Source organism: Cryptomeria japonica, chromosome 8 (genome assembly GCF_030272615.1).
Source record: "Cryptomeria japonica chromosome 8, Sugi_1.0, whole genome shotgun sequence".
In the NCBI taxonomy this organism is placed as follows: domain Eukaryota; kingdom Viridiplantae; phylum Streptophyta; class Pinopsida; order Cupressales; family Cupressaceae; genus Cryptomeria; species Cryptomeria japonica.
Window position 1 is genome coordinate 472910859 of NC_081412.1, and position 25254 is coordinate 472936112.

The window sequence follows — 25254 nt, forward strand, 5'->3', positions numbered from 1 at the left end:
AAGTTCTATCACTCCTCCACTCTGAAATGTCTTCCAAGGCAAGAATACACTAGTCTTCTCTCCACCAAGGCCTGGAAATCCATCTCTTGACCTTCATCATGAGCAAATTAGGTGAAATGGAGAATTTCGCTCTAGACCCTTTGGAAGGGTCAGGAGCGAAATTCATTCTTTAGCTCAAAATCCTTACCTCTTGGACTCATAACCTATTCAAACACATGCCTATGGCCATCTTTAAGTCCAATTCACCTTGATCAATGTCCTTGCCTAGCACAAACTTGAAGGAAAAATGACATTTTGAGAATTTCACTCTGGACCCTTTGGAAGGGTCAGGAGCGAAATTCAAGTTTTAGGCTTGATCTTACACTTCCTTTACCTTAATTCATCTTGCAAGGCAAGAATACCTCACTCCACCTTCAACCATGCCACAAGAACCAATGTTTTGGCTTCACCCAAGGAGAAAATGGTGGATTTGAAGAATTTCACTATGGACCCTTTGGAAGGGTCAAGAGCGAAATTCATGTTTTGCTTGCTTTCCCTCACTCAACTCCATTCCCCTCACTTTGTTCTAACTTGCTTCTATCTCTCGACTTGCTTGACAACATTTGCTTGGCCTCAAAAATGGCTGAAAGGAGAATTTCGCTAAAAAAACATGGCCAGGGACAGGACCTATAAGAGATTTCACCCTGGACCCTTTGGAAGGGTCAGGAGCGAAATCCTTGTCCAAGCTTAGAATCTTCATTTTTGGAGGCAACAATCCATTCAAGGGCAATCCTAGGGGCATCCCCCAACTTCTCTCACCTTGGTCTAGGCTTAGCTTGGCATAAAAATGAAAGGAAAAGGGTGTTTTAAGGAATTTCACTTTGGACCCTTTGGAAGGGTCAGGAGCGAATTCCATATTTTGAGCTTATTCCTTCATTCCTCTCACTTCAATTCATCTTCAAAGGCAAGGTCATGTCACTGCACACCCATCCAAGCCATAAAAACCAAAGACTTGACTTGCTTTGAAGGGAAAATAGGTGATTTAAAGAATTTCGCTCTGGACCCTTTGGAAGGGTGAGGAGCGAAATCCTAGTTTTTGCTCAATTCCTTCAAGTTTGAAGATCACCAACAAGTCAAAGTCATGCCTAAAGACATCTCCCATCTTAATTCACCCTAAAACACACTTGGCTTGGTACAAAATTGAGAAAAAAAGGAGGTTTTGGGGAATTTCGCTCTGGACCCTTTGGAAGGGTCAGGAGCGAATTTCCCCCTCTAGGACAAAATCTCCACCTTTTATTGATTTCAATCATTCCCCAAGGCAAGAACATGTCCATCTTTCTTCCAACATGCCTTGGACACTAAGAACTTGGCCAAACAAGGAAGAAAATGAGGTCCATGGAGATTTTCGCTCTGGACCCTTTGGAAGGGTCAGGAGCGAAAATCATGTTCTAGGCTTGATTCTTCATTTCTCCAACTCCAAACCACCTCAAAAGGCAAAGACATGTTATCTCACTTCCATCCACGCCATAAAAACCAAAGACTTGACTTACTCTAAGGGAAAAATAGGTGTTTGCAAGAATTTCGGCCTGGACCCTGGCCAAGGACAGGACCTATAAGGGATTTCGCCCTAGACCCTTTGGAAGGGTCAGGAGCGAAATTCTTGATCTTGGACAAAATCTTCACATTTTGATACTTTCATTCACTTCTTAAGGCAAGAACATGTCAAAACCTTCTCAATATGCCTTAGAAACTAAGATCTTGGTCTAGTCAAGGAAGAAGTGGGTGTCTTCTAAGAATTTCACTCTGGACCCTTTGAAAGGGTCAGGAGCGAAATTCTTGATCTTGGACAAAATCCTTCATTCTTTCACATTCTATCACCTCGAAAGGCAAAGACACATCATTCTCCTTCCAACTACGCCCAAGGAACAAGGTTTGCATGCAAACAAAGAGGAAAAAAGGTCTCTTCTAAGAATTTTGCTGTGGACCCTTTGGAAGGGTCAGGAGCAAAATTCTTGTCTTAGACAAAATCCACATTTTCCAATGCCTTCAATCACTTCCTAGGGCTAGAACATACCAATTTACCCTTACCACGTCCAAGGAACAAGACTTTTAGTGCAAACAAGGAGAACAAAGGTGTCTAGGGAGAATTTCGCTCTAGACCCTTTGGAAGGGTCAGGAGCGAAATTCACATTTAGGCTCAAATCTTGACTTCATTTCTCACATTTCTTCATCCAAACAAGTGTTTTACCCTCAATAATGTCTGGGAATGAGTTAGTTCTAAGTTTGGGTCAAAGTAGAATGTCTTATGAAGAATTTCGCTCTGAACCCTTTGGAAGGGTCAGGAGCGAAATTGAAATTCGCTTTGGACCCTTTGGAAGGGTCAGGAGCAAAATTTGACATTTTGGTCTCTTCGTCAGGATTCATGTATGGAATATAACATTTCACTTATACTTTAAAGTTATATTCCATATATACTGTCAGGATGTTTGAGAGTGGTTTCGGACCTCTAGGAGTTATAATGCAAAATCTAGTTTTTGAAGGATTCTTCAATTTTCGAGACTTAGTCAAATTTCAGGATCAAGATGACATTCCAGACAGCCAAATTTCAGGACATTTGAAGATCAGGATGACATTCCAGACTTCATCACTCACCAATTTGACCTAACTCAGACCTTCAAAGATGATATTCACTCACCAAGCTTCATTGACCTCCTAAAACTCAAACAAGACACAATTAGCAACAAGAGCAAAACTTTGTCCTAAGGAAGACTTTCAAAGATGACCCTAACCCGGAGCATCCACTGACTCCCCCTGGCTCAAGTAGAGCCAACCATCCTAGTGATCCCCTGGCGACACTCAAAATGCAAAGGCTAACAAACAAACCCTAAAAACCTAGAAAGCAAATAAAAAAGGGGTCCCCATTTGCAATGGGGCGATGTGTGAATACGTCACAACAAGTATATAGGGGCTAAATCTAAAAATGGAAGAAAAAGGATTTGATATGGCATTGTTCTTAAAATGCTTCTCACTCCTCTCCCACATTCATTGGTCAAAAGATAATCAAAGTTCAAACCATCCTACAAGATTGTCTTAAACAACAAATTGATTAGACAAATCTAGTTAGACAATGCTACTTCAAGCTCCAAACAGCTCCTCTCCAATGAAAGGCTAAAAGATACCTTGCTCAAATAATTCATTTAAAAGAACAAGGAGGAAGTCTCAAGCAGTAAATGGTCCTTCCAGACAAACATCAATAAGAGGAATCTCAATTCAATGAGGATTGGTATTGAACACTCACAAGAGAATTCCTCTAAGGATTCCCACTTCATGGAATCAAATCTGCCATCCAAAAAAATGTGAGGCATCAAAAATTGGCCTTTACCATACCTGTGCAAAACAATAGCTGAAGCTGCTTCTCTATGCATATTACACTTTGTTTTGAAGTATCTATAAATGACGTTGAGAAGAGAATGCTGGACCTCTATATACATTAGTCTTTCTTCTGTTACACCACGTGGAAAGAAGATGTTGAATAGTTATCTTTAGTTTCTATTTTCCTTGTTGAAGTTGTTTTTAGTACTCTCTTTATGCCATTAAGGATTCCTCCCAGTAAAAGTGCAGTGACTTCTCCTTCATAAGGTTTTTGTAATATACATTTTCCATAGAATATGTTTCTCATTTATCCAACAAAGCAATCAAAGAACGAGACTTCATTATGATGAGTGAAGTAATAAGACGAGCATATAGTGTGTTCAAGAGAGCATTCCTTATAATTGATAAAAATGAAATCACAGCAGGAATCAAAAGAATGTTGCTTCTGAATTGCGGTATTTCTGAGATCAGGATAGTCACATAAGCTAACCACATAAAGATATGTTTCATATTGATTACATTAAACCGGTTTGTGGAATAATGCCATGATCTCATGGCAATGAATACATATTGAATGTACAATAATGGCATAATTGTATGAAAGGTAACTAAGATGCTCAGCGTATCAGTTCTGAAGTTGCATGTATCTCTTCTGAAATTGGAAAGAGCAACAATGGAAACAAAAGGTTAATATTTTTTAAGAAGAAATACTAAACAGAGTACTCCATTAACAGTTGGAATAAGGAATTCAGCATGGCAACCACAAAATAACATGATTTACAACCAACCTGTGCACCCTTTCCAAGATGCCTGAATGGCATCCATTTCTGCAACCAGCTGAATGGCGGGTAATTAAGCAAGCAGATTCCCTGTATGCTATTCCATAATAGTGGAAACCTTCTTTTGGAGACCCTTCTTACCACCTCTAATGCCACAGTTTTGAGTAGAAAGAACAATAAATGACTTGAAGATTCTCTAGTTATTTTAACCTCCTTCAACTTAACAATAGGAGCAATAGTATTTTGTAAAAGAGCCTTTGGAACTGATGCTATAAAGGAAGACCTATGAGGTGCCCCTTTCTTCCCTTTCATATTGCTCAGCTCCAAAGTCCTGCTTGAACTTGATTTTTTGATCGGGTCTTCCATGTCTACAGTGAACTTCTGTTTCGGATTAAGCAACAATTTGTGTACTCCTTCACAAGGTAAATATCATGCCAAGTTGTGTAGTAAACAGCCATGGATTCCCATTGTCCTTCAAAAGTTTACTGAAAAAATCTTAGTCCGTGTTAACCTACCCAATGAAAGAGCCTTACAGTGAGAACATTCAATAGGTATTGGCATCAAAAATGGTTTCACGTGATTTGAGTTATTTTTATTTCAAGAAACACAATCTTGTAATCATTCACGTTTTAAATATAAAAGACAGATACTGGTTAGCAGTTAAGATCTGTGTTACTTTTGCATTTCTAGATCTGAATACTGAGATGACAATGCCCCGTTTCTAGGAAGATTTCCATCTTTTCTGTGCTAATCATGGTTTGGAGTGTGGTCCACAGACTGCATCTTTGCAAATTATTCTTCAAAACCTTAACCAAGATTTGAGATCTCCAAGCTGGTAGACATAAGAAACACATGAAAGCATTAATAAACACAGAAATATGTCATTATCATAGCATAATGCAACCAACAAGAAGAATAATAATTCTACAACATATTTATTAGATTAAGAGCTATGAAAGAAACACACACCTTCCAACAAGATAAACCACATGAAGGAACATCTCAAATTTCGAACTTCTAAATTCATGCAAAGTTCCTAATATGCATCTTCCTAGAGACTCACTAAAACTTATAAACAACATTTCTCAAGAAAACATTTAAGTTTAATTTACGAAGTTGACAAAATTATTAAAACAAAGAAATAAAATACCAAGATCAATATAATTCCACACAATATTGTTGTTTCAAAGGGTTTTTCAATAGCACCTATTTTCATGATTAGCTAGCTTGTAAATCCAGATCTATTGTTGTCTCTGAAAACCACGATTATGCAGATACTCGTACCCTAACCCTTAGTACTTGTCTCCCATATCAGATACATGTCCTTGTCATGTAGACACATATGCGGATTTATTCAAACATCAGGAAACTTCAGATGAAATTTCTTCACATCTCTATACATTTACTCAAAGCATCCCTAGATAATTGGAAAACTTTCTATAGAAGTTTCTAAGACATGTCATATGATTACACTGGATTTTCCTCAAGTTCTTCAATCTGATTGACCAAAGCTAAAATAGTGAAAGAAAAACACTAATAAATTAGTAATTTTCTAGTTTTTGCATGAAATTTTGCAAAGAAATTTGTAGCAGAAAAATTTCTCATAAAAGCCCAAAGACAAACTGGTACAAAGAGAAATAATGACAAGGATTAAGATGCCAGTGTAACTGAAATTCTGTTATTGATTGGAAATATACGCATCTCTAAGCACCTGTACTTTATTTTAGATAAACAGCATTCTCATCTGTCCTTGTCTGCTATTTCCAAGTGATTATGGTTTAAAATTGAATTGTTTACATAATGGTTATGATTATCAAATAATAATATGGTAATATACTTAATCTTAGCTTTCATTTACAATTATTTTTATACTTTAATATGTTGTTTTTTGTTTTCTGAGCATTTTACATTCTTTAAAGTTGCATAACCATTGTACAAATATTTTCTTTTCTAGCCTTTAATTATACATTTAGATGATGTTTTATTTATGCCATCTTTAAGAACTTGTCTCCCTTTTTTGAAAAATGGCATACCAGTACCCATCCCATCACCCATATCAATCCTAGTCCCCACCTCCCGAGTAACTATATTGTCAACAGATCTAAGATTTGTGTAGATGGTAAGTCAGGTCTATGTTGACGTCTTTGAACTTGGATTCTTGGATCACTCACGATCAGGAAAATGCATTGAAACAGAATATAGAGAAATAAAGTGAACTTAGACACACACTTTGCAAAAATTAGAAAAGATCAGAGGTTTAGAAAAACACCTCATGGAAATGAATGAATCGCATCTGTAATTGATGGAAACAATCAGTCCAAATTCATGCCCCTCGAGAATGAACCCAACAGCAAAAAAAATAGAAAATTCGGAATATAAACTGTACAGTTGCCGCTCAGGCTTCCTGTGTTTGTGAGAATTCTTCTAGGACCTGGGAGAACCTTGCTATCCACAGAGATATTTATAAGGTGGATTGTAGCTTGTTGGAAAGCATTTTATTTATGATTGGAAAATCAGAGAAAAGTGTAGAGTTCAATTGTTCCAAGGGAAAGGAGATAAACAAAAGCAGAGAGCAGAAATGGAATCCCACTTTTCATAATCATCTTCCCAAAATAATAGAGGCGGCAGAAAGGCCTTTGCCACTACCATAAAAGTTGTTTTTCTTCCACATTGGGGGTTCCTAGAATAAAATCTGAGTTTGTGAGTGAATGTTGCAAGTCTCATTTATGTTTTCACATGGTTCTCTTCTCCTAAAAAGTAAACTTCATTTGCATTAGCAAGTAGCAAGTAATAAAAATAATTTGTTGATTCTTTTTAAATTCTAGTTTAAGAATTTTCAGAACGATTGTGGTATCAGAGCGGTTTGAATATTATGGGGTTGCAAATAGTTTTTTATGCCACTTTCAACAAGAGCTCAAAAGGCAGCCATCAAAGAGTTCTATATAAAGAGTGACAACACTTGAAAGTCTCATGAAGGACATCGTGGATAATCAGCAATGGTCAACACAACAACATGAGAATTTGGCTATGCAACAAGGTAAAATGGTGCAAGAGCAATCTTTAATAGGTGATTTAGAAAAACCACTTGCCAGAAAAATTGAAGTCACCGAGGAAGATGAAATCAAAGAAGAAATCCTGAAAGAACCAGATGAGAATGAAGGAAAAAATATATGTCCATTTAACGTACAGACAAAAGTAGAAATTAAAAAATCAGAAGAATTCAAGGAAAAAATGACCATGGAATTTTTTATCTCATTGGGCATAAAGTGGATCAAAAGATTAAATAGATGTACTACAAACAACAAAGTGGTTAAAGTGTGCACAATTACACTATGGATACTCGTCGGCAACCCTTAACAATGGCATGGATTTAGATGAGTAAACAATGACAAAGCATCTGGTCACATTCCATTCCCACATCAAAAGGAGGGTAGTCACTATCAACCAAAAGGAATTGGACAAGGCATGTGTCCAAGCTTACGGCATGGGGGAGGACAAAAGATAAGGAGGTTTGTCTTCCAGATACAAAGGTTAAAAATAAGAATAATAAGCAAAGAAATTAATATAGTTGTTTTCAGATAGACAAGTGTGTAGATTCAAAATTTTGAAAGCTTCATCGTGAACTACATCCTAAAATTAAGAATAAAGTTAAGAAAAGATAAAACCAGGAGATCTATGCTAACCATCCAAGATAATGATATTGTAATAGAAAATAGTTCAAATATTGATAATAAACTTGGATTCCAAGTCACTAAAGAAAGAGAAAAACTTGAGAGATGAACAAGCTTTTTGTTTTGAAGTTACAAATTAAAACTAGAGTAAATGCATTGGTAGATCCAAGTTCACAATGTAATCTCATTTCAAAAAGAACGATCAAAAGGCTTGGTCTGAAAACATTGTAACTTCTACATCCATACCATTGTGATGGGTGAAAACGAGTCTATAGGTTCAAGTAGCAAAGAGGTGTAAGGTTAAATTTGAGGTTAACACCTAGTACATAGATGAGATTGAAGCAAATGTAATGCCTCTTGATGCTTTTGATATCGTTCTTCCTAGTCTTTATCTTTACGTTATGGATGGTATTTCATAAAGGGCTAACAAGTACAAATGGATCAAAGATGGAATTAAGTAGATAATCAAAAGCAACAAAACAGGGCTAAAGTAGCCATTGTAAGTTGTGATCAAGCCATTAAACTAATTCAAGAAATCAAGTCGTTTTATATATTTTTGTTTGAAGATAAGAAAGAAGATGAATTACGAATTTCTAGCACAACTATAAATTGAAAGTCGGGTGGCATGATAGAGTGCGGTAGTGGCGGAGGTGCGAGGAATCGAGCAAAGCGAGGAAAGGATACTAGGGCAGTAGGGCCGAGATGGCGACGGCAAGAAGAGTACCAAATTACTCCACCAAATGCAATTCCCCCTTTCACGACAATGGCTAACAGAGTCCCGTTAGGGCAGTAGCAAGATAGTCAAATTCAAGGATGGCTAGGGTTAGTTAACCAAGGCTATTCAGGAAGATTAGGCATTGGAGTAACCAAATAAATTCTTTGTAAGGAAGAGATGACCGGCAAGAGGAATGGCTTTTTGAAAATGCCAAGGATCAAGGCTATGGTCGTGCCTTCAAACAACCTAGAACCTAGCAAAGGGAAACTGGAGGAAAGGGCTTTTTCTCGCTAAATGGGTAGAGCAACGGCCCCATAGAAGCAAGACCTTAAATTGGTGGTAACAAAGATGGGGAGAAGAGGTAAAGGTGTAAGAGATCCCCAATGATTTCTTCATTATAGAAAGTAAATCTTGGATCTGAAGGAGATTTTACAGAGTGGGCCTCTAATAATGGACGAAGTTGATTTTTTCACCAAAGAATAGGAACCAAATTTTAAACTATTCACTTAGAGGTTGAGAAAAACCCCAATGTAGATCAAGTTAAATAATTTGCCCACAAAATACTAGAGTGAAGAGGTTCTAAGTCTGATCGGAGAAGAGTTGGGGACATTTGTGAAAATCGATGAGGACAATAAGATAGTTGCCAGGATTCGTGTGATAGTCAACATGGATGGTGGTGTTTGGGAGGATTTAGAAATTCTAACAAAGACAAGATCGTATTGAATTTCCCTAGATCCAAGGAAGGTTGTTGTAGAATAAAATTCGACCTACACGAGGAAGGGAAGCCTTTCAAAAATGAAGGACGAAATAGAATTGGAAACCACATCAAAGAAGGTTATCAAACCTAATGAGAACTCCCCGATCTGTAATTTGGAGGGATAAGGCTTGGGTAAGGACTTCAAAGAGCTTTGCAGGCAAGGCAAAATAAAAAGGGAACTGCTAGAGGCAATCAAGGACAAAGAAAAGGGGGATTTGGATCTTAGAGGAGACCCAATTAATAAAGATGCAAATGAAAGAAATGGCAGTTTAGCCTTGGGGTTGCTTGACACAAGCTACAAAACAACTTCTAATAGCCCAAGGGAGCCAAAGGTTTTGGCAACAGCGAAAGTGAATCTGGAGGTTGATCAAAATTCAATAGTCATAGAACGAGTTAATACAATGGAGAGGCCAAGCGACCCCACAAAATCTAGAAATGATAACACATTTTTTGAAGGGTCAAACAGCCACACAGCTGATATGAAAGCATTTGTTGTGGAGACAGCAAAAGATCTGTTTGGGATTTACTAATAATCAGAGAGAAATCTTGAAGGCGGAAAAATGGGATGTGAATATAGATCCACATCTGGTTAAGGATAATCCAGGCAACATGGATGAGATAGAAGATGTTGATGAAGATAGCTGACAAGAGGGCATGGGGAAGATTGAAGCTTCAACAGAGGTAGTGAAGATCCTTGAGAAACTAAGGATTAGCCAAAAAAAATCAAGAAAAGGATCCCCAGACTGTGGAGAAAAGAAGTGGGTAGGAAGGAAGACTAACCAAGAAAAAGGGAGCCTAGATGACAATGTGGATGGTCAAGTCAAGATAACAAAGCTACTAAGATCATGGAAGGGAGTTCCCTTCCCAAGGGGTCATGAAGCTCCTATCATGGAATTTTAGAGGCTTAAATGCCCCTAACAAGCAGTGATTGGTAAAGCGAGCCCTTGAAATAGTAGATGCAAACATCCTCATGATCCAAGAGTCAAAATTGACCAACGCTACAGGAAAGCAGTTTAAAAAAAGATTGAAAATTTAGCAAGGAGAGTGGATTTGAGCGAAAGGGCTTCAGCGAGGCTAGCAACGTTGTGGAGGCCTCAAGCGGTGGTACAGGAGAAAGTAGCAGAGAGTAAGCAATGGTTGAGCTGCAAGACAAGTTGTTTAACCTTCCATCTTTCATTCATTTTAACCAATATTTATGGTCATGTGGCATGCTTACGAAGAAGGGAAACATGAGCAAAAGTAGAGCAATTCCTCCTAGCTAGGCCAAATGACTTCCACATTTTAGGAGAGGATTTCAATCCTATGTAGTAGTGATAATATGGGAGGGGCCAACAAGAAGCTCCAATCACAATCCGATTTTGACAAGTGGGTAGAGTGAAATTAGTTAGTGGAAATTCAGACATATAATGGTACATATACATGAACTAACATGAGATTAGATTTCAGCAACATCTCGGAAAAATTGGACAAGTTGTTTTGGATAACTTCGCTCATATGTCTGTGGCCAAAGAAGGAAAACTGCATTAATGGAAAGAGCCCCAGTTATAGAAGAGTTCCTACCATTAAATAGTCGTGCCAATACCTTAGTGATCCCAAATAATAATCGGCTCCTCCCTTATTTCTCTCTTATGGCACCTTTAAAGGCTATCCTTATGCATTCCACAACAGCAAGGCCAATAATAATAATATTCAGCAAAGGTTATTAATATAGTCCACTCTTTTATTTTCCACAATCTCTAATATTTGACTTTGTGCTACTAAAATATTATTCCAATATCTCAACGTCTCGAAAATATAAATCCTAAACCTATCATCTTTTCACTAAAACCGCAATATTTATCTTCCTTTGCATATTATATAATCGAGCAAGCCACCTTAAGAGTTATGTGATATAAAATGGACAAATATATTCAAACCCAACGCTCGAAAATAACTGATACTTTTAATGTGTCAAACATGAAAAGCATTAATCTCTCATAATGAAAGTCTCACGACGATAACAATAATAAAGATCTTACAAACGAAAACAAGGATTGGGCCACACCAAAAGATGATACGCCAAACGTCAATCGGCAATAAAATATATTACAATAATATTATATTTCAGATAATCAAATGAACACCTGATAAAGTATCCTTCATTATTTCTGAAAAAATCATCAAATTTGTCTCCAAAGAAGACTTCACAAATTTGCACTGATGTAAGCTTTGTCATGAATCCATCCCTTTGGAAGAGCTAGGTTTTCGTCCAACCCTTCTATAAACTCTTGAAGGTTTCTATCCTCAAAAATCATAAAATCAAATCCATAAGCATCTCTAATACAACACCAAAAAACCTCCTTATAAAGATCTCCAGGAAACATCTAAAATATTAGGCCGACTTGTCATAACGGGAGAAATTTATTTAATAAAGTGACTATTTTAATATTTATTATTTCTACTTATATTTTTAATAAAATTAATCAATTAGAAGTTATCCTTATAAAATAAATTTAATTTTTGGAAAACTTATTTAATTAATCTACTATATATGTTAGGACCCGGAGGCAACTGAGAGGGGGGGGGGATGTGAATCAGTTGTCTATTAATTTCAACCCAAATATAACTTAACCAAACTTAATGCCGGTAGACAGTTTAACAGTTAATGACAGTACCGGTAAAGTTTAATGCATGAAACAAAAAGACAAATAACATCCACAACACATAACACAGTTATTTGTATGTGGAAACCTTGTAAAGGAAAAAACAATGGTGGGAAACCTTACCCACAATCAGATGGTACTACTACAGATAGTATGTGTGTACAAATGGGGTTTGCACATGCAGAAAGGCCAACTGCTTAGAGCTCACTGCTCAATCACAAAATGGGAGTCACACTGACTACAATTGGATGGTTAAATCCAATGATAATGTACTGCTCAAAATAGCATCTTCATATGTTGGATTAGTACCGATTAAGCTCTGATTGTCTTCTTCATACCTTCATTGAATCTTCAAATGATGTCTACGTGTATAGCTCTGCTTATATTCGCATATACCTTATTACAATCCTTTTCACACCTTCACTATATTATCATCCTATCTCATAACTGAGATCTTAAATATATACCAAAACCTAAGACCAAATGTGTAGGTTGGCTCACTAAGAATATTAAAATTAAAACAATTACAAATGAATCAATATGCGATGCATGATGTCGGCTCAATGCATTTACAATAATAACCAATCAATAAAACATTTCCATAACGTGTCGTGCTGATCTAGAATAGATAATGTTTGCCAGTCCATAACTTAGACCTATTTGCCAGTAACAGCAAATATGCAAACTCGATTTAGACCAATAATCAAACAATGTCTTCGACATAACCAAGTAATCTCCAGATGATAACAGATCATCCTCAGTGCCGGTGAACAATATAACCTGTCGGTGAACCAAATACCAGTGACTGTGCATAAGTTACTGAACATGCCGGTGAACATAACCAAAGATCTCCACAAGGATAAGTGTTGACAAGTGTTGACATCAATGACAAAACTAATGCAACACATCCATAATACCAACAATCTCCTCCTTTGGCATTGATGGCAACACAAGATGGAAAAACCATCTAAGTGCCAAAGCAAAAATGCCAAAAACCAAAAACCAACAATCTCCCAAAGAGATCATTAACCAGAAATCAAAATACAGATACAGAGAGTAACAATCTCTCCCCCAATGAATAATCTCTCCCCAAAAGATAATGTGTTTTTCCATAGATATCTCTCCCCCTTTGACATCAAATGTCAAAGCAATACAAAACCAAATACAATCAGTTCATAGAACAAATACCAATTGCTATAACCAAATTTATTCAATCTACTCCCCCTAAGAAGTAGCTCTCCTTCATCAAAGCCGGAAAAAGATTTCTCTGTTAATTTCGTCGGTCTGATGCCATACTTCAACTGTCTAAGTTTCTACCGGTGAGGGTATAACTCCAAGCTACTCTCTTAGATATTCAAAAGTTTCCTTAGGCAAAGGCTTAGTAAAGATATCTGCAATCTGCTCTTTAGTATTCACATAAACCAATTTCACTTCTTTTGCTTCAACATCTTCTTTTAGAAAATTGAATTTGATAGAAACATGTTTAGTTTTAGAATGAAATACCAAATTCTTTGATATATCAATTGCTGCCATATTATCACAGTAAATGATTATAGGTTCTTTGCATTTTACCTTTATGTCCTTCAACATTTACTTAATCCATAATACCTGTGTACAATTAGTTGCTGCTGCAACATATTCTGATTCTGCTGTTAATAGTGATGTACAACTTTGTTTCTTGCTCAACCATGAAATTAGTCTGCTGCCAAGAAAAATGCTCCACCGGTGGTGCTTTTTTTGTCATCTACATCTCCTTCCCAATTTGCATCTGTGTATGCACATAAATCAAAATTTTCATCTTTAGGATACCATAAACCAAGATTTGTTGTGCTTTGTAGGTGCCGGAAACTCCTTTTCATAGCTGATTCATGATTTTTCTTAGGATTACTCTGAAATCTTGAAAAAATACATACTGCATTCATAATATCAGGTCTTGTTTGTGTCAAATACAATAAACCTCGTATCATAGACTTGTACCTTGTCGGATTAACAGGTGTTGATTCATCCTTCAATGATAGTTTATCGGTTGTAGTCATAGGTGTACTTACCGGTTTAGAGTTTTCCATGCCAAATTTCTTAAGTAATTCCTTCAAGTACTTTGATTGATTTATGAATATACCTTTATCAGTCTGTGAAATTTGCAGTCCTAAGAAGAATTTTATCTCCCCAATCATAGGCATTTCAAATTCTTCCTGCATTTTATTAGAAAAGTCTTTACACAATCCATCTTCTCCTCCAAAAATGATATCATCAACAAAAACTTCAATAACCATGATGTCATCATTATTCACATTGAAATATAGGTTGTTGTCAGCATTACCTTTAATGTAACCAAGCTTCAAAAGATATTTGTCCAGTCTAGCATACCAAGCTCTAGGAGTTTGCTTCAATCCATATAAAGCTTTCCTTAACCTACAAACCATATCTTTGTCATCTGTCAAAGAAAATCCATCAGGTTGTTCAATATAAACTTCTTCTTCAAGATCACCATTCAGAAATGCACATTTAACATCCATTTGATATACTCTATAGTTCTTGTGTGCTGCAAAAGCTAAGAATAATCCGACTGCCTTAATTCTAGCTACAGGTGCAAAGGTTTCATTATAATCAATTCCTTCTTTCTATGAATATCCCTTACACACTAATCTTGCTTTGTTTTTTATTACCTTACCATATTCATTAAGTTTATTTCTGAATACCCATTTAGTTCCAATTACATTTTTATTTTTAGGTCAGGGAACCAATGTCCATGTGTTATTCTTTTCAATTTGTTCCAATTCATCTTCCATAGCTTTAATACAATGTTTATCTTCACATGCCTCATTAATGGTTGCTGGTTCAATTTGAGAAATTAGACATACCTCTTCATTTGTCAGTTTTCCTCTAGTCATAACTCCTTGATACTTATTCCCAATTATCTGACTTTCAGAGTGATTCAATCTTACATACCTAGGTGTATTCACTTCTTGTTGTTCTTCAGTCACTGTGGAATTCTCAAATGATGTCAATGTGACTGGATCAACATTATGTACCGATGTACTCATTGTAGGTTCATTTGTGATTATCTCAACTGCCGGTTCAGAGTCTATAGACCTTCTAAACTGTTCATCAATCTTCACATTTGCACTTTCAATGATTTTCTGCAATCTCTTATTAAAACATCTATATGCCTTGCTCTTAGATGAATAACCAAGAAATATTCCTTCATCACTTCTAGGATCAAATTTGCCAATATAATCATCTCTCCTAATATAACATTTGCTTCCAAATATTATGAAATATTTAAGAGGAGTATTACCAAACCATAGTTCATGAGGGGTCTTATCGGTTTCACCTTTGATGTGAACTCTGTTGAATGTATATACAGTTGTATTGATTGCTTCTCTCCAATACACATGAGGTAGGTTTGCTTCTGATATCATGCTTCTAGCTGCATCCAAAATAGTTATGTTCTTCCTTTCCACAACTCCATTTTGCTGGGGTGTCCGAGGTGCTGATAATTGTCTTATGATTTCAATCATTTCACAAAATGTATTAAATTCCTTAGATGTGAATTCACCTCCTTGATCTGATCTCAAACATTTGATTTTCTTACCGGTTTCATTCTCTACCATGACCTTGAATAGTTTGAATTTCCCAAAGCTTCTGATTTCTCATTGAGAAAAGTAACCCAACACATTCTAGAATAATCATCAATGATTAGCATAAAATATCTATCTCCTTGTAAACTTCTAATTCTTGCTGGACCACATAAATCAGTATGAATTAAGTCAAGAACATTATTGGATTTTTCTGGATTACTCTTAAAAGTTGCTCTAACTTGCTTTCCAAATTGACATTCCTTACATACCGGATTGTGAGGTTTAACAATCTTAGGTAAATCCCTTATTGCCTTAGTTGTACTAATTTTCACAATGCAATTAAAATTTACATGATAGTCTTTTATGTCATAACCAACTTTCATCAATATGTGCAATCAAGCATGTCTTCTCATTGTTATTCAAATGAAAGATATTACCTCTAGTCTGATTACCGGTTGCAATTTCCAAACCAATTCTATTCATGATTTTACATTTACCATTCTTGAATTGTAACTGAAATCATTTTTCAACTAATTGACCAACACTCGAAAGATTATACTTCAAACCTTCAACATAATAAACATTATCAGTATTGTGCTTACCATCAAAAGATATAGTCCCTTTTCCTCTAATCAAACAAGCTTTGTCATCCCCAAATCTTACTAGACCTCCATTGTATTCCTGAAAGGTTAAGAATTTACTCTTATCACCAGTCATATGATGTGAACATCCGGAATCAATGATCCATTCCTCCTTTTCTTCAATTTTAGCTGCCAGGGCTTGCTCTACTGGTTGAATGGTAAGTGTCGGTTGATCTTCTGTTATTGCAACAAAAGCCCATCCATTGTCTGTCGGTTCCTCATCAGAATCATCAGTAACTCCTTCATCAGCATAGCAACATGATTTGTCTCTATTCTTCTTAAATTTGTATCTCTAATATTCAGGGTTAGGCTTATATGTTCTTTTAGCTTCTTCTTTCAATCTTGCATGTCTATCAGGACACCTAGATGCCATATGACCAATTTTATTGCAGTTAAAACATTTGAATGGTGCTTTACCTTCATACTTACTTCCAATTGGACCTTTAGGCATTTTCCTTGCAAATAGTGCTTCAAGTTCTTCAAGTTCTTCATTCTCTCTTCTGATTTCTTCAAGTTCTCTTGCATAGAGTATTTTCCAATCAGATTTTTCAGACGATGATGATGATGTTGTAGATGATGAAGCTCTGAAAGCCGAATCTGTCTTAATTGTAGCAATAGGACCAAATTCCTCAAGTTCAAAAGCTGAAAGTTTTCCAACCAAAGTATCTCTAGATACTGATGTATTAGGCATTGTTCTCAATTCATTAATAGCACTTACTTTTATTTTGTATGCCGGTGGCAATGCTCTTAAAACTTTAGAAACAATTTCATCTTCACTTAAGGATCCTCCACAACATTGTATACCCAAAACAATTTCATTAACTCTTTCCATAAAAGCAGAAATCCTTTCATCTTCTTCCATTTTCAAATTTTCATACCCGACCCGGAAGCATTCCAGTTTTGCAATTTTGACAGTGGTATCACCTTCATTCAATGTCTCCAATTTATCCCAAATAGCTTTAGCAATAGATCGGTCTGATAATCCCATGATTTGTTCATCTAACAATGCGCTCAAAAGGGCTTCTCTTGCTTTGCAATCATTCTCCTGATCTTTAGCCAAGGTTTGTGGATTAGGTTGACTCTGTGTAGGACCAACATAGCCATTCTTTGTAACATTCCATATGTCTTTTCCAATGCAATTCAGATGAGTCTCCATTATGATCTTCCATATACCATAGCTAGTTCCATCAAGCTTCGGACTGTCCTTCCTGAAATAGTTAGTTGCCATAGAATCTCCTCAAGCTGTTAAACTTCTGCAAAAAGAGGACTAGGCTCTGATACCAATTGTTAGGACCCGGAGGCAACTGAGAGAGGGGGGGGTGAATCAGTTGTCTATTAATTTCAACCCAAATATAACTTAACCAAACTTAATGCATAATACCGGTAAACCAAACTTAATGTCGGTAGACAGTTTAACAGTTAATGATAGTACCGGTAAAGTTTAATGCATGAAATAGAAAGACATAACATCGACAACACATAACACGGTTATTTGTACATGGAAACCCTGTAAGGGGAAAAACCATGGTGGGAAACCTTACCCACAATCAGATGATACTACTACAGATAGTATGTGTACAAATGGGGTCTGCACATGCAGAAAGGCCAACTGCCTAGAGCTCACTGCTCAATCACAAAATGAGAGTCACACTGACTATAATTGGATGGTTAAATTCAATGATAATGTATTGCTCAAAATAGCATCTTCATATGCTGGATTCAGTACCGGTTAAGCTCTGATTGTCTTCTTCATACCTTCCTTGAATCTTCAAATAATGTTTGCGTGTATAGCTCTGCTTATATTCGCATATACCTTATTACAATCCTTTTCACACCTTCTCTATATTATCATCCTATCTCATAACTGAGATCTTACATATATACCAAAACCTAAGACAAAATGTGTAGGTCGGCTCACTAAGAATATTACAATTAAATCAATTACAAATGAATCAATATGCGATGCATGATGTTGGCTCAATGCATTTACAATAATAACCAATCAATAAAACATCTCCATAACATGTCATGCTAATCTGGAATAGATAATGCTTGCCGGTCCATAACCTAAACCTATTTGCCAGTAACAGCAAATATGCAAACTCGATTTAGACCAATAACCAAACAATGTCTTTCACATAACCAAGTAATCTCCAGATGATAACAGATCATCCTCAGTGTCGGTGAACAATATAACCTGCCAGTGAACCAAATACCGGTGACTGTGCATAACTTACTGAACATGTCGGTGAACACAACCAAAGATCTCCACAAGGATAAGTGTTGACAAGTGTTGACATCAATGACAAAACCAATGCAACACATCCATAATACCAACAATATATATATATAGGGATATTACAGTCCTCCCAACCCAAACATTGCTCGCCCTCAAGCGATTCGTTGTTGCACCACCACGATCCCAAACCAATGGTATGTAAAACACTACATCACCTAGTACTCCACTCTGATGCAACCAACAACACTAAAACGTACAACTCTATCAATTTGAAACATTCCCATTACCTTGCTGAGTAATGGATCCCAAATTTTCGAACTATCATGACTCCTACTGGAAAAATCATGATTATCTCTTATCCACTCGCCTACCAGCAATGTCTCATCACAATTCCACCACTTCATACTCATGGTGTAAACTGAAAATTGATCAATAATATGATGCATACTCATGAGTTTTTGCATACTCATCCATCCAACATGCTCCAAACTGCCTATCGTAGATGCATAAGAGATAGGAAACTCATCAAAAAATGTCATACCTAAAAAATCTCTCACATCAATATCATATCCACACCTTGGAAAATCAACCAATATAGTTGCCCACTCATTCACATCAGGTTTGCTCATCGCTATAATCATCCTTGTTGCTACCTGTGGTGCTTCATCCACCAAGGCCTTGAGTATTATCTTCTTTCCATTCACCATGAACTCCAACTACATCTGTTGGAAATCCTAAATGTATCATCCAAAAGAATGCAACCAATGAATTCCTAATATGATATCAGAATCAGCACTTCCAATCATATAGAAATCATCGGTGATTGTGTAGTCATCAAACTCAATACTCATCTTCGGTACCCTCTTGTTGCATCTCATCCTGATCCATCAGCCATCATGACGCAAAATCCTAAAAAATCCTCTAATGGCAATCCTCCTCTTGCTACTAAGCTATCACTCACAAATTTGTGAATTGCACCACTATCCACCAAACATGTCACTTGTTGTCCATTAACCACTCCTCTTACTCTAAATGGTTGATATTTGGGAGTATCTGGAAGTAAAACTATATCACCGTGTGCTAAGGCTATATTATCTTGCTCCTCATTGTCACTTTCTAAAGTATCATCAATTGCATCATCAACATCAACTGTAACTTCAATACAATGCAATTGACCTTTCCCACGACATCTATGATTGGGCATCCATGGCTCCTTACAAGTGAAGCACAAATTCTTCCTACGCAACTCATTCTTGCTCTCAAAATCCAGCTTCTTATCATCTTCCTTGCTTGGCTTGGACTGGACTTTAGACTCTTCTTGTGATAACTTCTTGTACTTGGTACTAGTGTCCTCATGATTGTGCTTTCCCTTAGAGGTAAGTTAAGGGCTCTTGTGATGGTGTCTTGCAAGGTATTTGGGTTGAATGCCCTTACTAAACGCTTGAGAGATTATCTAAGCCTTCAACAAATAGGACTGAGTCTTCTTTTTGTTACATCCGAAACCATTACTACAACCCTTTAAAATTCTGCTACAAAATCCTCCACTCTACCTTCTTGTTTCAGCTAAGACACCGATCAAGGTATGGGTACGAGTACGGCTATAGGTACAGATACGCGGGTAGAGCAAACAAAATTCCTTGGATAGAGGTATGTCCATACATAAATACATACATACATACATATAACTGCCAAAAAAATAGAATATTTAGATACTTCATATTCATAATTTGCAAAAACGAAAAAATACTCAAGTCTCAAAACATCATTACACAATGAAAATTCAAATTACAATTGATATTTACTATTGATGTTCTTCATCAGAAGCGTCAAGGTCAATATCAGCATTTGGTTAAAATTCATTTGAAGCACAATCAATTGGATTGCCACTACAACTAGCTGTGTCAAGTACAAAAGCTGGTTCAATTCTCTTTTTTAAACATTTGACAAAATGCCAAATCATTAAAAACACAAGGAAAGTGATTTCACAAAACATAAGCAAACAGCTGCTACATATGCATAATGTAAATCAACTGAAATCAATCTCATTAATGCTGATATAAAGTTTACTAGCCCTATGTACATAGGTATAGCTCACAAATGCAACTGAAATGATATTCAATTGCTTGCTTGCTGGCATATTTTGATTAAAAATGCTATCACAAAGTTATGAAGAGTAAAACTAAGGTTTTAATGTATGAAACTATGCTTAGGTACGATTTGGGTTCTTCTTGGGTGCCTGGGTTCTTGTGAGTCCTTCATAGAAAAACCCACAGAGAATCCAAGCATCCAACAAGAACCCAAGTCATACCCAAACCATACCCGTACTCGAAACATACTAGTACTAGGGCCCGGGCTTTACTAGCAATACCCAATAACTGAGTGTTTCGGCTGTACTAAATCCCCAAAGTAAATTTTTGGATTCTTCCTATCAAAATCTTTCAGTCAACCTTTGGCTAGAATTATGCCCTTCATTTATCATGCCATGGTGCCACCATTCATGGGCTAATCCTTTGAGGTGTAAAGTAGCAAACTTGATGGCCTCATCTTCAAACATAGATTTAAAGAAAAGTTGGTGTCTGATTTCTGGAACCAAGCTCTTGCTGATGAATTGCTAAATTCATCAAAATTGGGAGTGGTAATTTTGTCCAATTGGTTTTGGATGTCCTTACTTTATTCATACCTCCTCCTCCTATGCCCACCTTTTGTTTTTATCTCAAAGAATTCTATGAAGATAATATCATTACGAATGGTAATGCTCAAGGTATTGTACTCATCATGAAGCCTATCGATTTCACTTACTTGATCAAGTTGCTCCTCTCCTCAATTAGATGATCCATCTTTTTGCAAGAATTTGGCTCTGAAAGATCAATTGTTGACTGAAACTCTCTCATTCATAGTAGAAGTCTTTTCTCCTTCAGAAGTGCTTCATTTGGCACTATCGTGTGCAGACTTTGTTAAAATAATATTAATATATTCTATAATTGCCATCTATTTTTAGTGGTCATCTTCTATTTTAAGTTGTCGACGTATTTAGCTTGTTAAGTTAGCTTTTTATTATGTAATTAGCTTTTAAACTTTATTTAGCATTTAGTTTTTTCGTTTTAGTTAATTAGCTTTTAAGCTAAATTTAGCTTTCACGCTTAATTTAGCGTTTAGCTCTTTAATCTTTTACTTTAACATTATGTTCTAATTATAGAACATCGTCTTGTAACCTCTATATATACATGTGTATATCATTCAATGCAATCATCCAATTATTGATTCATTCATTCAATTTATTTTTCATTATATCAAAGCGGGTCGATGGGATTCTTTAAAGTTTGGCGAATTTTTTAATAAAAATTCGTGGCCTTCTTTCTGCAATATTTTTCAGATTTTTTTTTATTTTTTTTTAATGAAAAAACAATTTTGCTTTTTTGAAGGCTTTTTGAGGGTTTCTAGTTCGTGGGCAGCAGTTCATGTTTTTTTTAGGGTTTTGGAGATTTTCGGGCTTGCAACCTGGAGGTTTTTTTTTGTAGATTGAAAATTTTCCTAGGGTTTTGCAATTTTCCACTAGGGTTTTGACCCTTCAGTTCAAGTAGGCATTAGTTTACACTCTGCTACCCAATCCACCATGTCATGTCTGATAAGTCTCTCCATTCTTTTAAGAGTGATTAATTTTAAGTTGCTGGCCTTGATAGCTTTAAGAACATGATTAGTCCCATCAACCTTGAATTTCATCTCCATATCTCTAAAGTTGAGTGTAAATTCACCTATTGCATGAAGCCACGTCATGCCAAGGACCACATCCATGTTTCCCATGTTAACCACATAAAAATCAGCTTTGAATTCATAATTATTGAGTTTCATGGGTAAGTCTGAAATCATTCTATCACAAGTCAGCACATTACCATCAGCAACTTTCACCCTTATACCTTCAAACTCTTGAGTTTGAATCCCACGTTTCTCCACCAACCGTGCATCTATGAAATTATGAGTTGCACCTGTATCAAGTAGAAAAATGACTCTTTGACCAGCCAAGAGTCCACGCAACCTAAAAGAACCTTCTCCCTACATGCTAGACATATGAGCTTCTCGTAGATCAAATTCTCCTTCATTTTCAACTCCCTTCTCTGAATTTTCAGTCTCTGAATCATCTTGATCAGCTTGCTGGTCTGTGTTATCAGTCGTGTTTTCTCCCTCATAAAACTACTCCATATGCCTATTTTGACCCTTAGGCTTGAGGGGACAATCATGGTTTTGATCATAAGGGCCCTTACAATGAAAACACAACTTCCTTCTACGCAAGTCATTAAGTGTTTCCCTGTCCAAAGGTGCTGCAAACCTCTTCTCTTGATCCACATTTTCCGATTTCTTTGGATCAGACTTGCTGTCATTAAATGATGAGGACGGTTTTGAGTGAACTTACTACGACGAGCAGTAAGTTCCATGCTATGTGCCTTCCTCATGGCTTCTTGCAAGGTAGGGGGATCAAAAGCCTTAATCCAACCTTTCATAGGCTCATAAAGACCTTCAACAAAAAGAATAACCAACCTTCTCTCTGAGATTTTAGTTACCATAACCGAAACCTTCTGAAATTCACTATATAAGATTTCAAGCTGCCCATTTGTTTCAGCTGAGCTAAATCCCTGAAATACAACTCTGGATCTCTTTTATCAAAACGCTCAACCAAAATGTCAGTAAATTCTTGTTATGTAGTAATAAGGTCAAGATGCAAGGTCACCATCCCATGGTGACTCCAATCATGGGCTACCCCATCCAAATGCAAAGCTGCAAACTTAATAGCATCTTCTTCTGACATAGGATGCAGGGTCAAGAAGGTATCCAACTTGCTAATCCAAGCTCTGGCGGTAACTCTACCGCTGCCATCAAAAGTAGAAAGTGTGAGCTTGTTGATTGTATATTTGAGATCATTAGTTTTGTTCCAAGGTTTCTGATTATTCCAATTCCTGTTATGATCTCTCTTCTGACTAATAAACCTGTCAAAGTTAAGGTGATCCTTAACTCTTTGTGGTAACCTATCCCACTCATCATGCATTGCCATGATATTGTCACCAAAAACCACGTCATTGTTGGTATCCAAGAACACTGAGAAGAGGGGGGGGGGGGAATCAGTATTCTGTCGGAATGAATAAATTTAACCTTATTAGCACAACAACTCAGCAATCGGTATACATAAAAGCAGATAACAATAAATAATAATGCAACCACACAGAAGAACACTACGACACCATAGATTTATACATGGAAAACCTCAATGAGGAAAAACCATGGTGGGATTGGAGACCCACAATATCTATCCACTTATCAGACGAATAAATATTACAATAAGGGGCCTGCACATGCAGGAAGGCCAACAGCCTAGAGCACATTGCTCATCACAAAAGGAGTCTCACTGACTACAGAAACATCAGACTACAATCCGGAAATAAGAATGAACTGCAAGAATAGCATCTCCTATGCCTGAGTACAATTCCGGTCAAGCTCAACACCGGAGGTCTTAAACCTCTTTCACAAACCCAATTCAATCACCTATGATTGACCAAATCCTCTGCATATGATTACAACCTTATTCGCACACAGATAATCCCATAACCATCCGTAACCATGATCTACAAAGAGATCTTGCATCATATATATACCAGCCTAGGACCTGAACAATTAGGTCGGCCACCTAAAAGATAATACAATAAATCTGTTACATAATCCCGCAAACCAATGATAAACCAAGTCGGCCTAAGACCAAAACAACAAAAATCAATCAATAAATCCAACCGGTAACACATCGAGAGCATCAACCAACACGCTACATAAACCGGTCCATAACCTAGCAAAATAAGACCGGACCTAAAATAGGTCGCCATAAGCCAAATGAAACACCACCGATCAACTGAAATACGACCATGATAACCATCAGCATCCTGATAACCTTCTAGAAGCTGCACCAACACCATTATCGGATTCATCAAAAGATCTTCAACAAAGCTCTACCGGTAAAACCGTTATCGATAACCAAAAGGCTTACTAGAACATATGATAGCTTCCGGATCACCATATCCCGAACCAACTGAATGTGACAAGCATCTGAACCACATGAATGACCAAACCAAACCAATTCCACCAATCGGAATATACCGAAGACAAATCTCCTGATCATTATCAAAGTCCAACCACTCTACCGGAACCCGGTAGACAACCAAACAAGCTAGTGTTGACATCAATGACAAACATCAATGCAACACATAATCAATTCCTCCAAATTGCCAACAATCTCCCCCTTTGGCATTGATGGCAACACTAGATGTGAAAAACATCCAAGTGCCAAACAGGTCTTCCCCAATGGAAGACATCAACAATCTCCCACAAATGGTATATCATTACGTAACCTAGGGACGCGTCCCTGGGTTAAAATCCTCCGTCCCCGTACCGAGGACATTTCGGGGACTTGGGATGGCTAGGGGACGTCCCCCCGCCGTCCCCAAAATTGCAAAATTTGTGGGAAACGTCCTGGAAACTTGGGGACGACAGTGACTCTCAAAGGGGACGTCCCCCCGTCTCCAATATGGTTTGGGGACGTCCACCCGTCCCCTAACCGTCCCGAGGACAACTAGCCGTCCCCCTTTTACCAGCACATTTAAAAAACAAAAAAAGACTCAAATGCTCAAAAAAACATTTTTTTATTTTATTATAGGTCTATAAAATTGGATTTTCATTAATATGATGGGTAAACATGTCTGAATCACTTCCAAAAGCACTTAGAAATAATGAGCAGCAGCCTAGTAATAAATTTCACAAACACTTAGAATGCGATAGTGCATAAAAAAGTGGTTGTAGGTCTGCAATATTGGACTTTTCACAATTATGAAAGGTAAACAGGT

The 25254-nt window shown here is 36.9% G+C and overlaps 1 protein-coding gene across 8 annotated transcripts in view; it reads right to left on the minus strand.

The window, feature by feature from the left end:
* Nucleotides 1-25254, minus strand: part of LOC131079523 (uncharacterized) — a 174437-nt gene that overhangs the window by 136744 nt on the left and 12439 nt on the right. For 5 of the 8 annotated variants that reach the window (XM_058017498.2, XM_058017491.2, XM_058017492.2 and 2 more), the window contains one exon: nucleotides 4140-4962. In XM_058017498.2, the coding sequence (XP_057873481.1) occupies nucleotides 4140-4496 (357 nt within the window). In that variant the 5' untranslated portion in view covers nucleotides 4497-4962. The remainder of the gene's footprint in view (nucleotides 1-4139; nucleotides 4963-25254) is intronic. The other 3 variants (XM_058017496.2, XM_058017494.2, XM_058017497.2) reach the window with 1 other exon arrangement.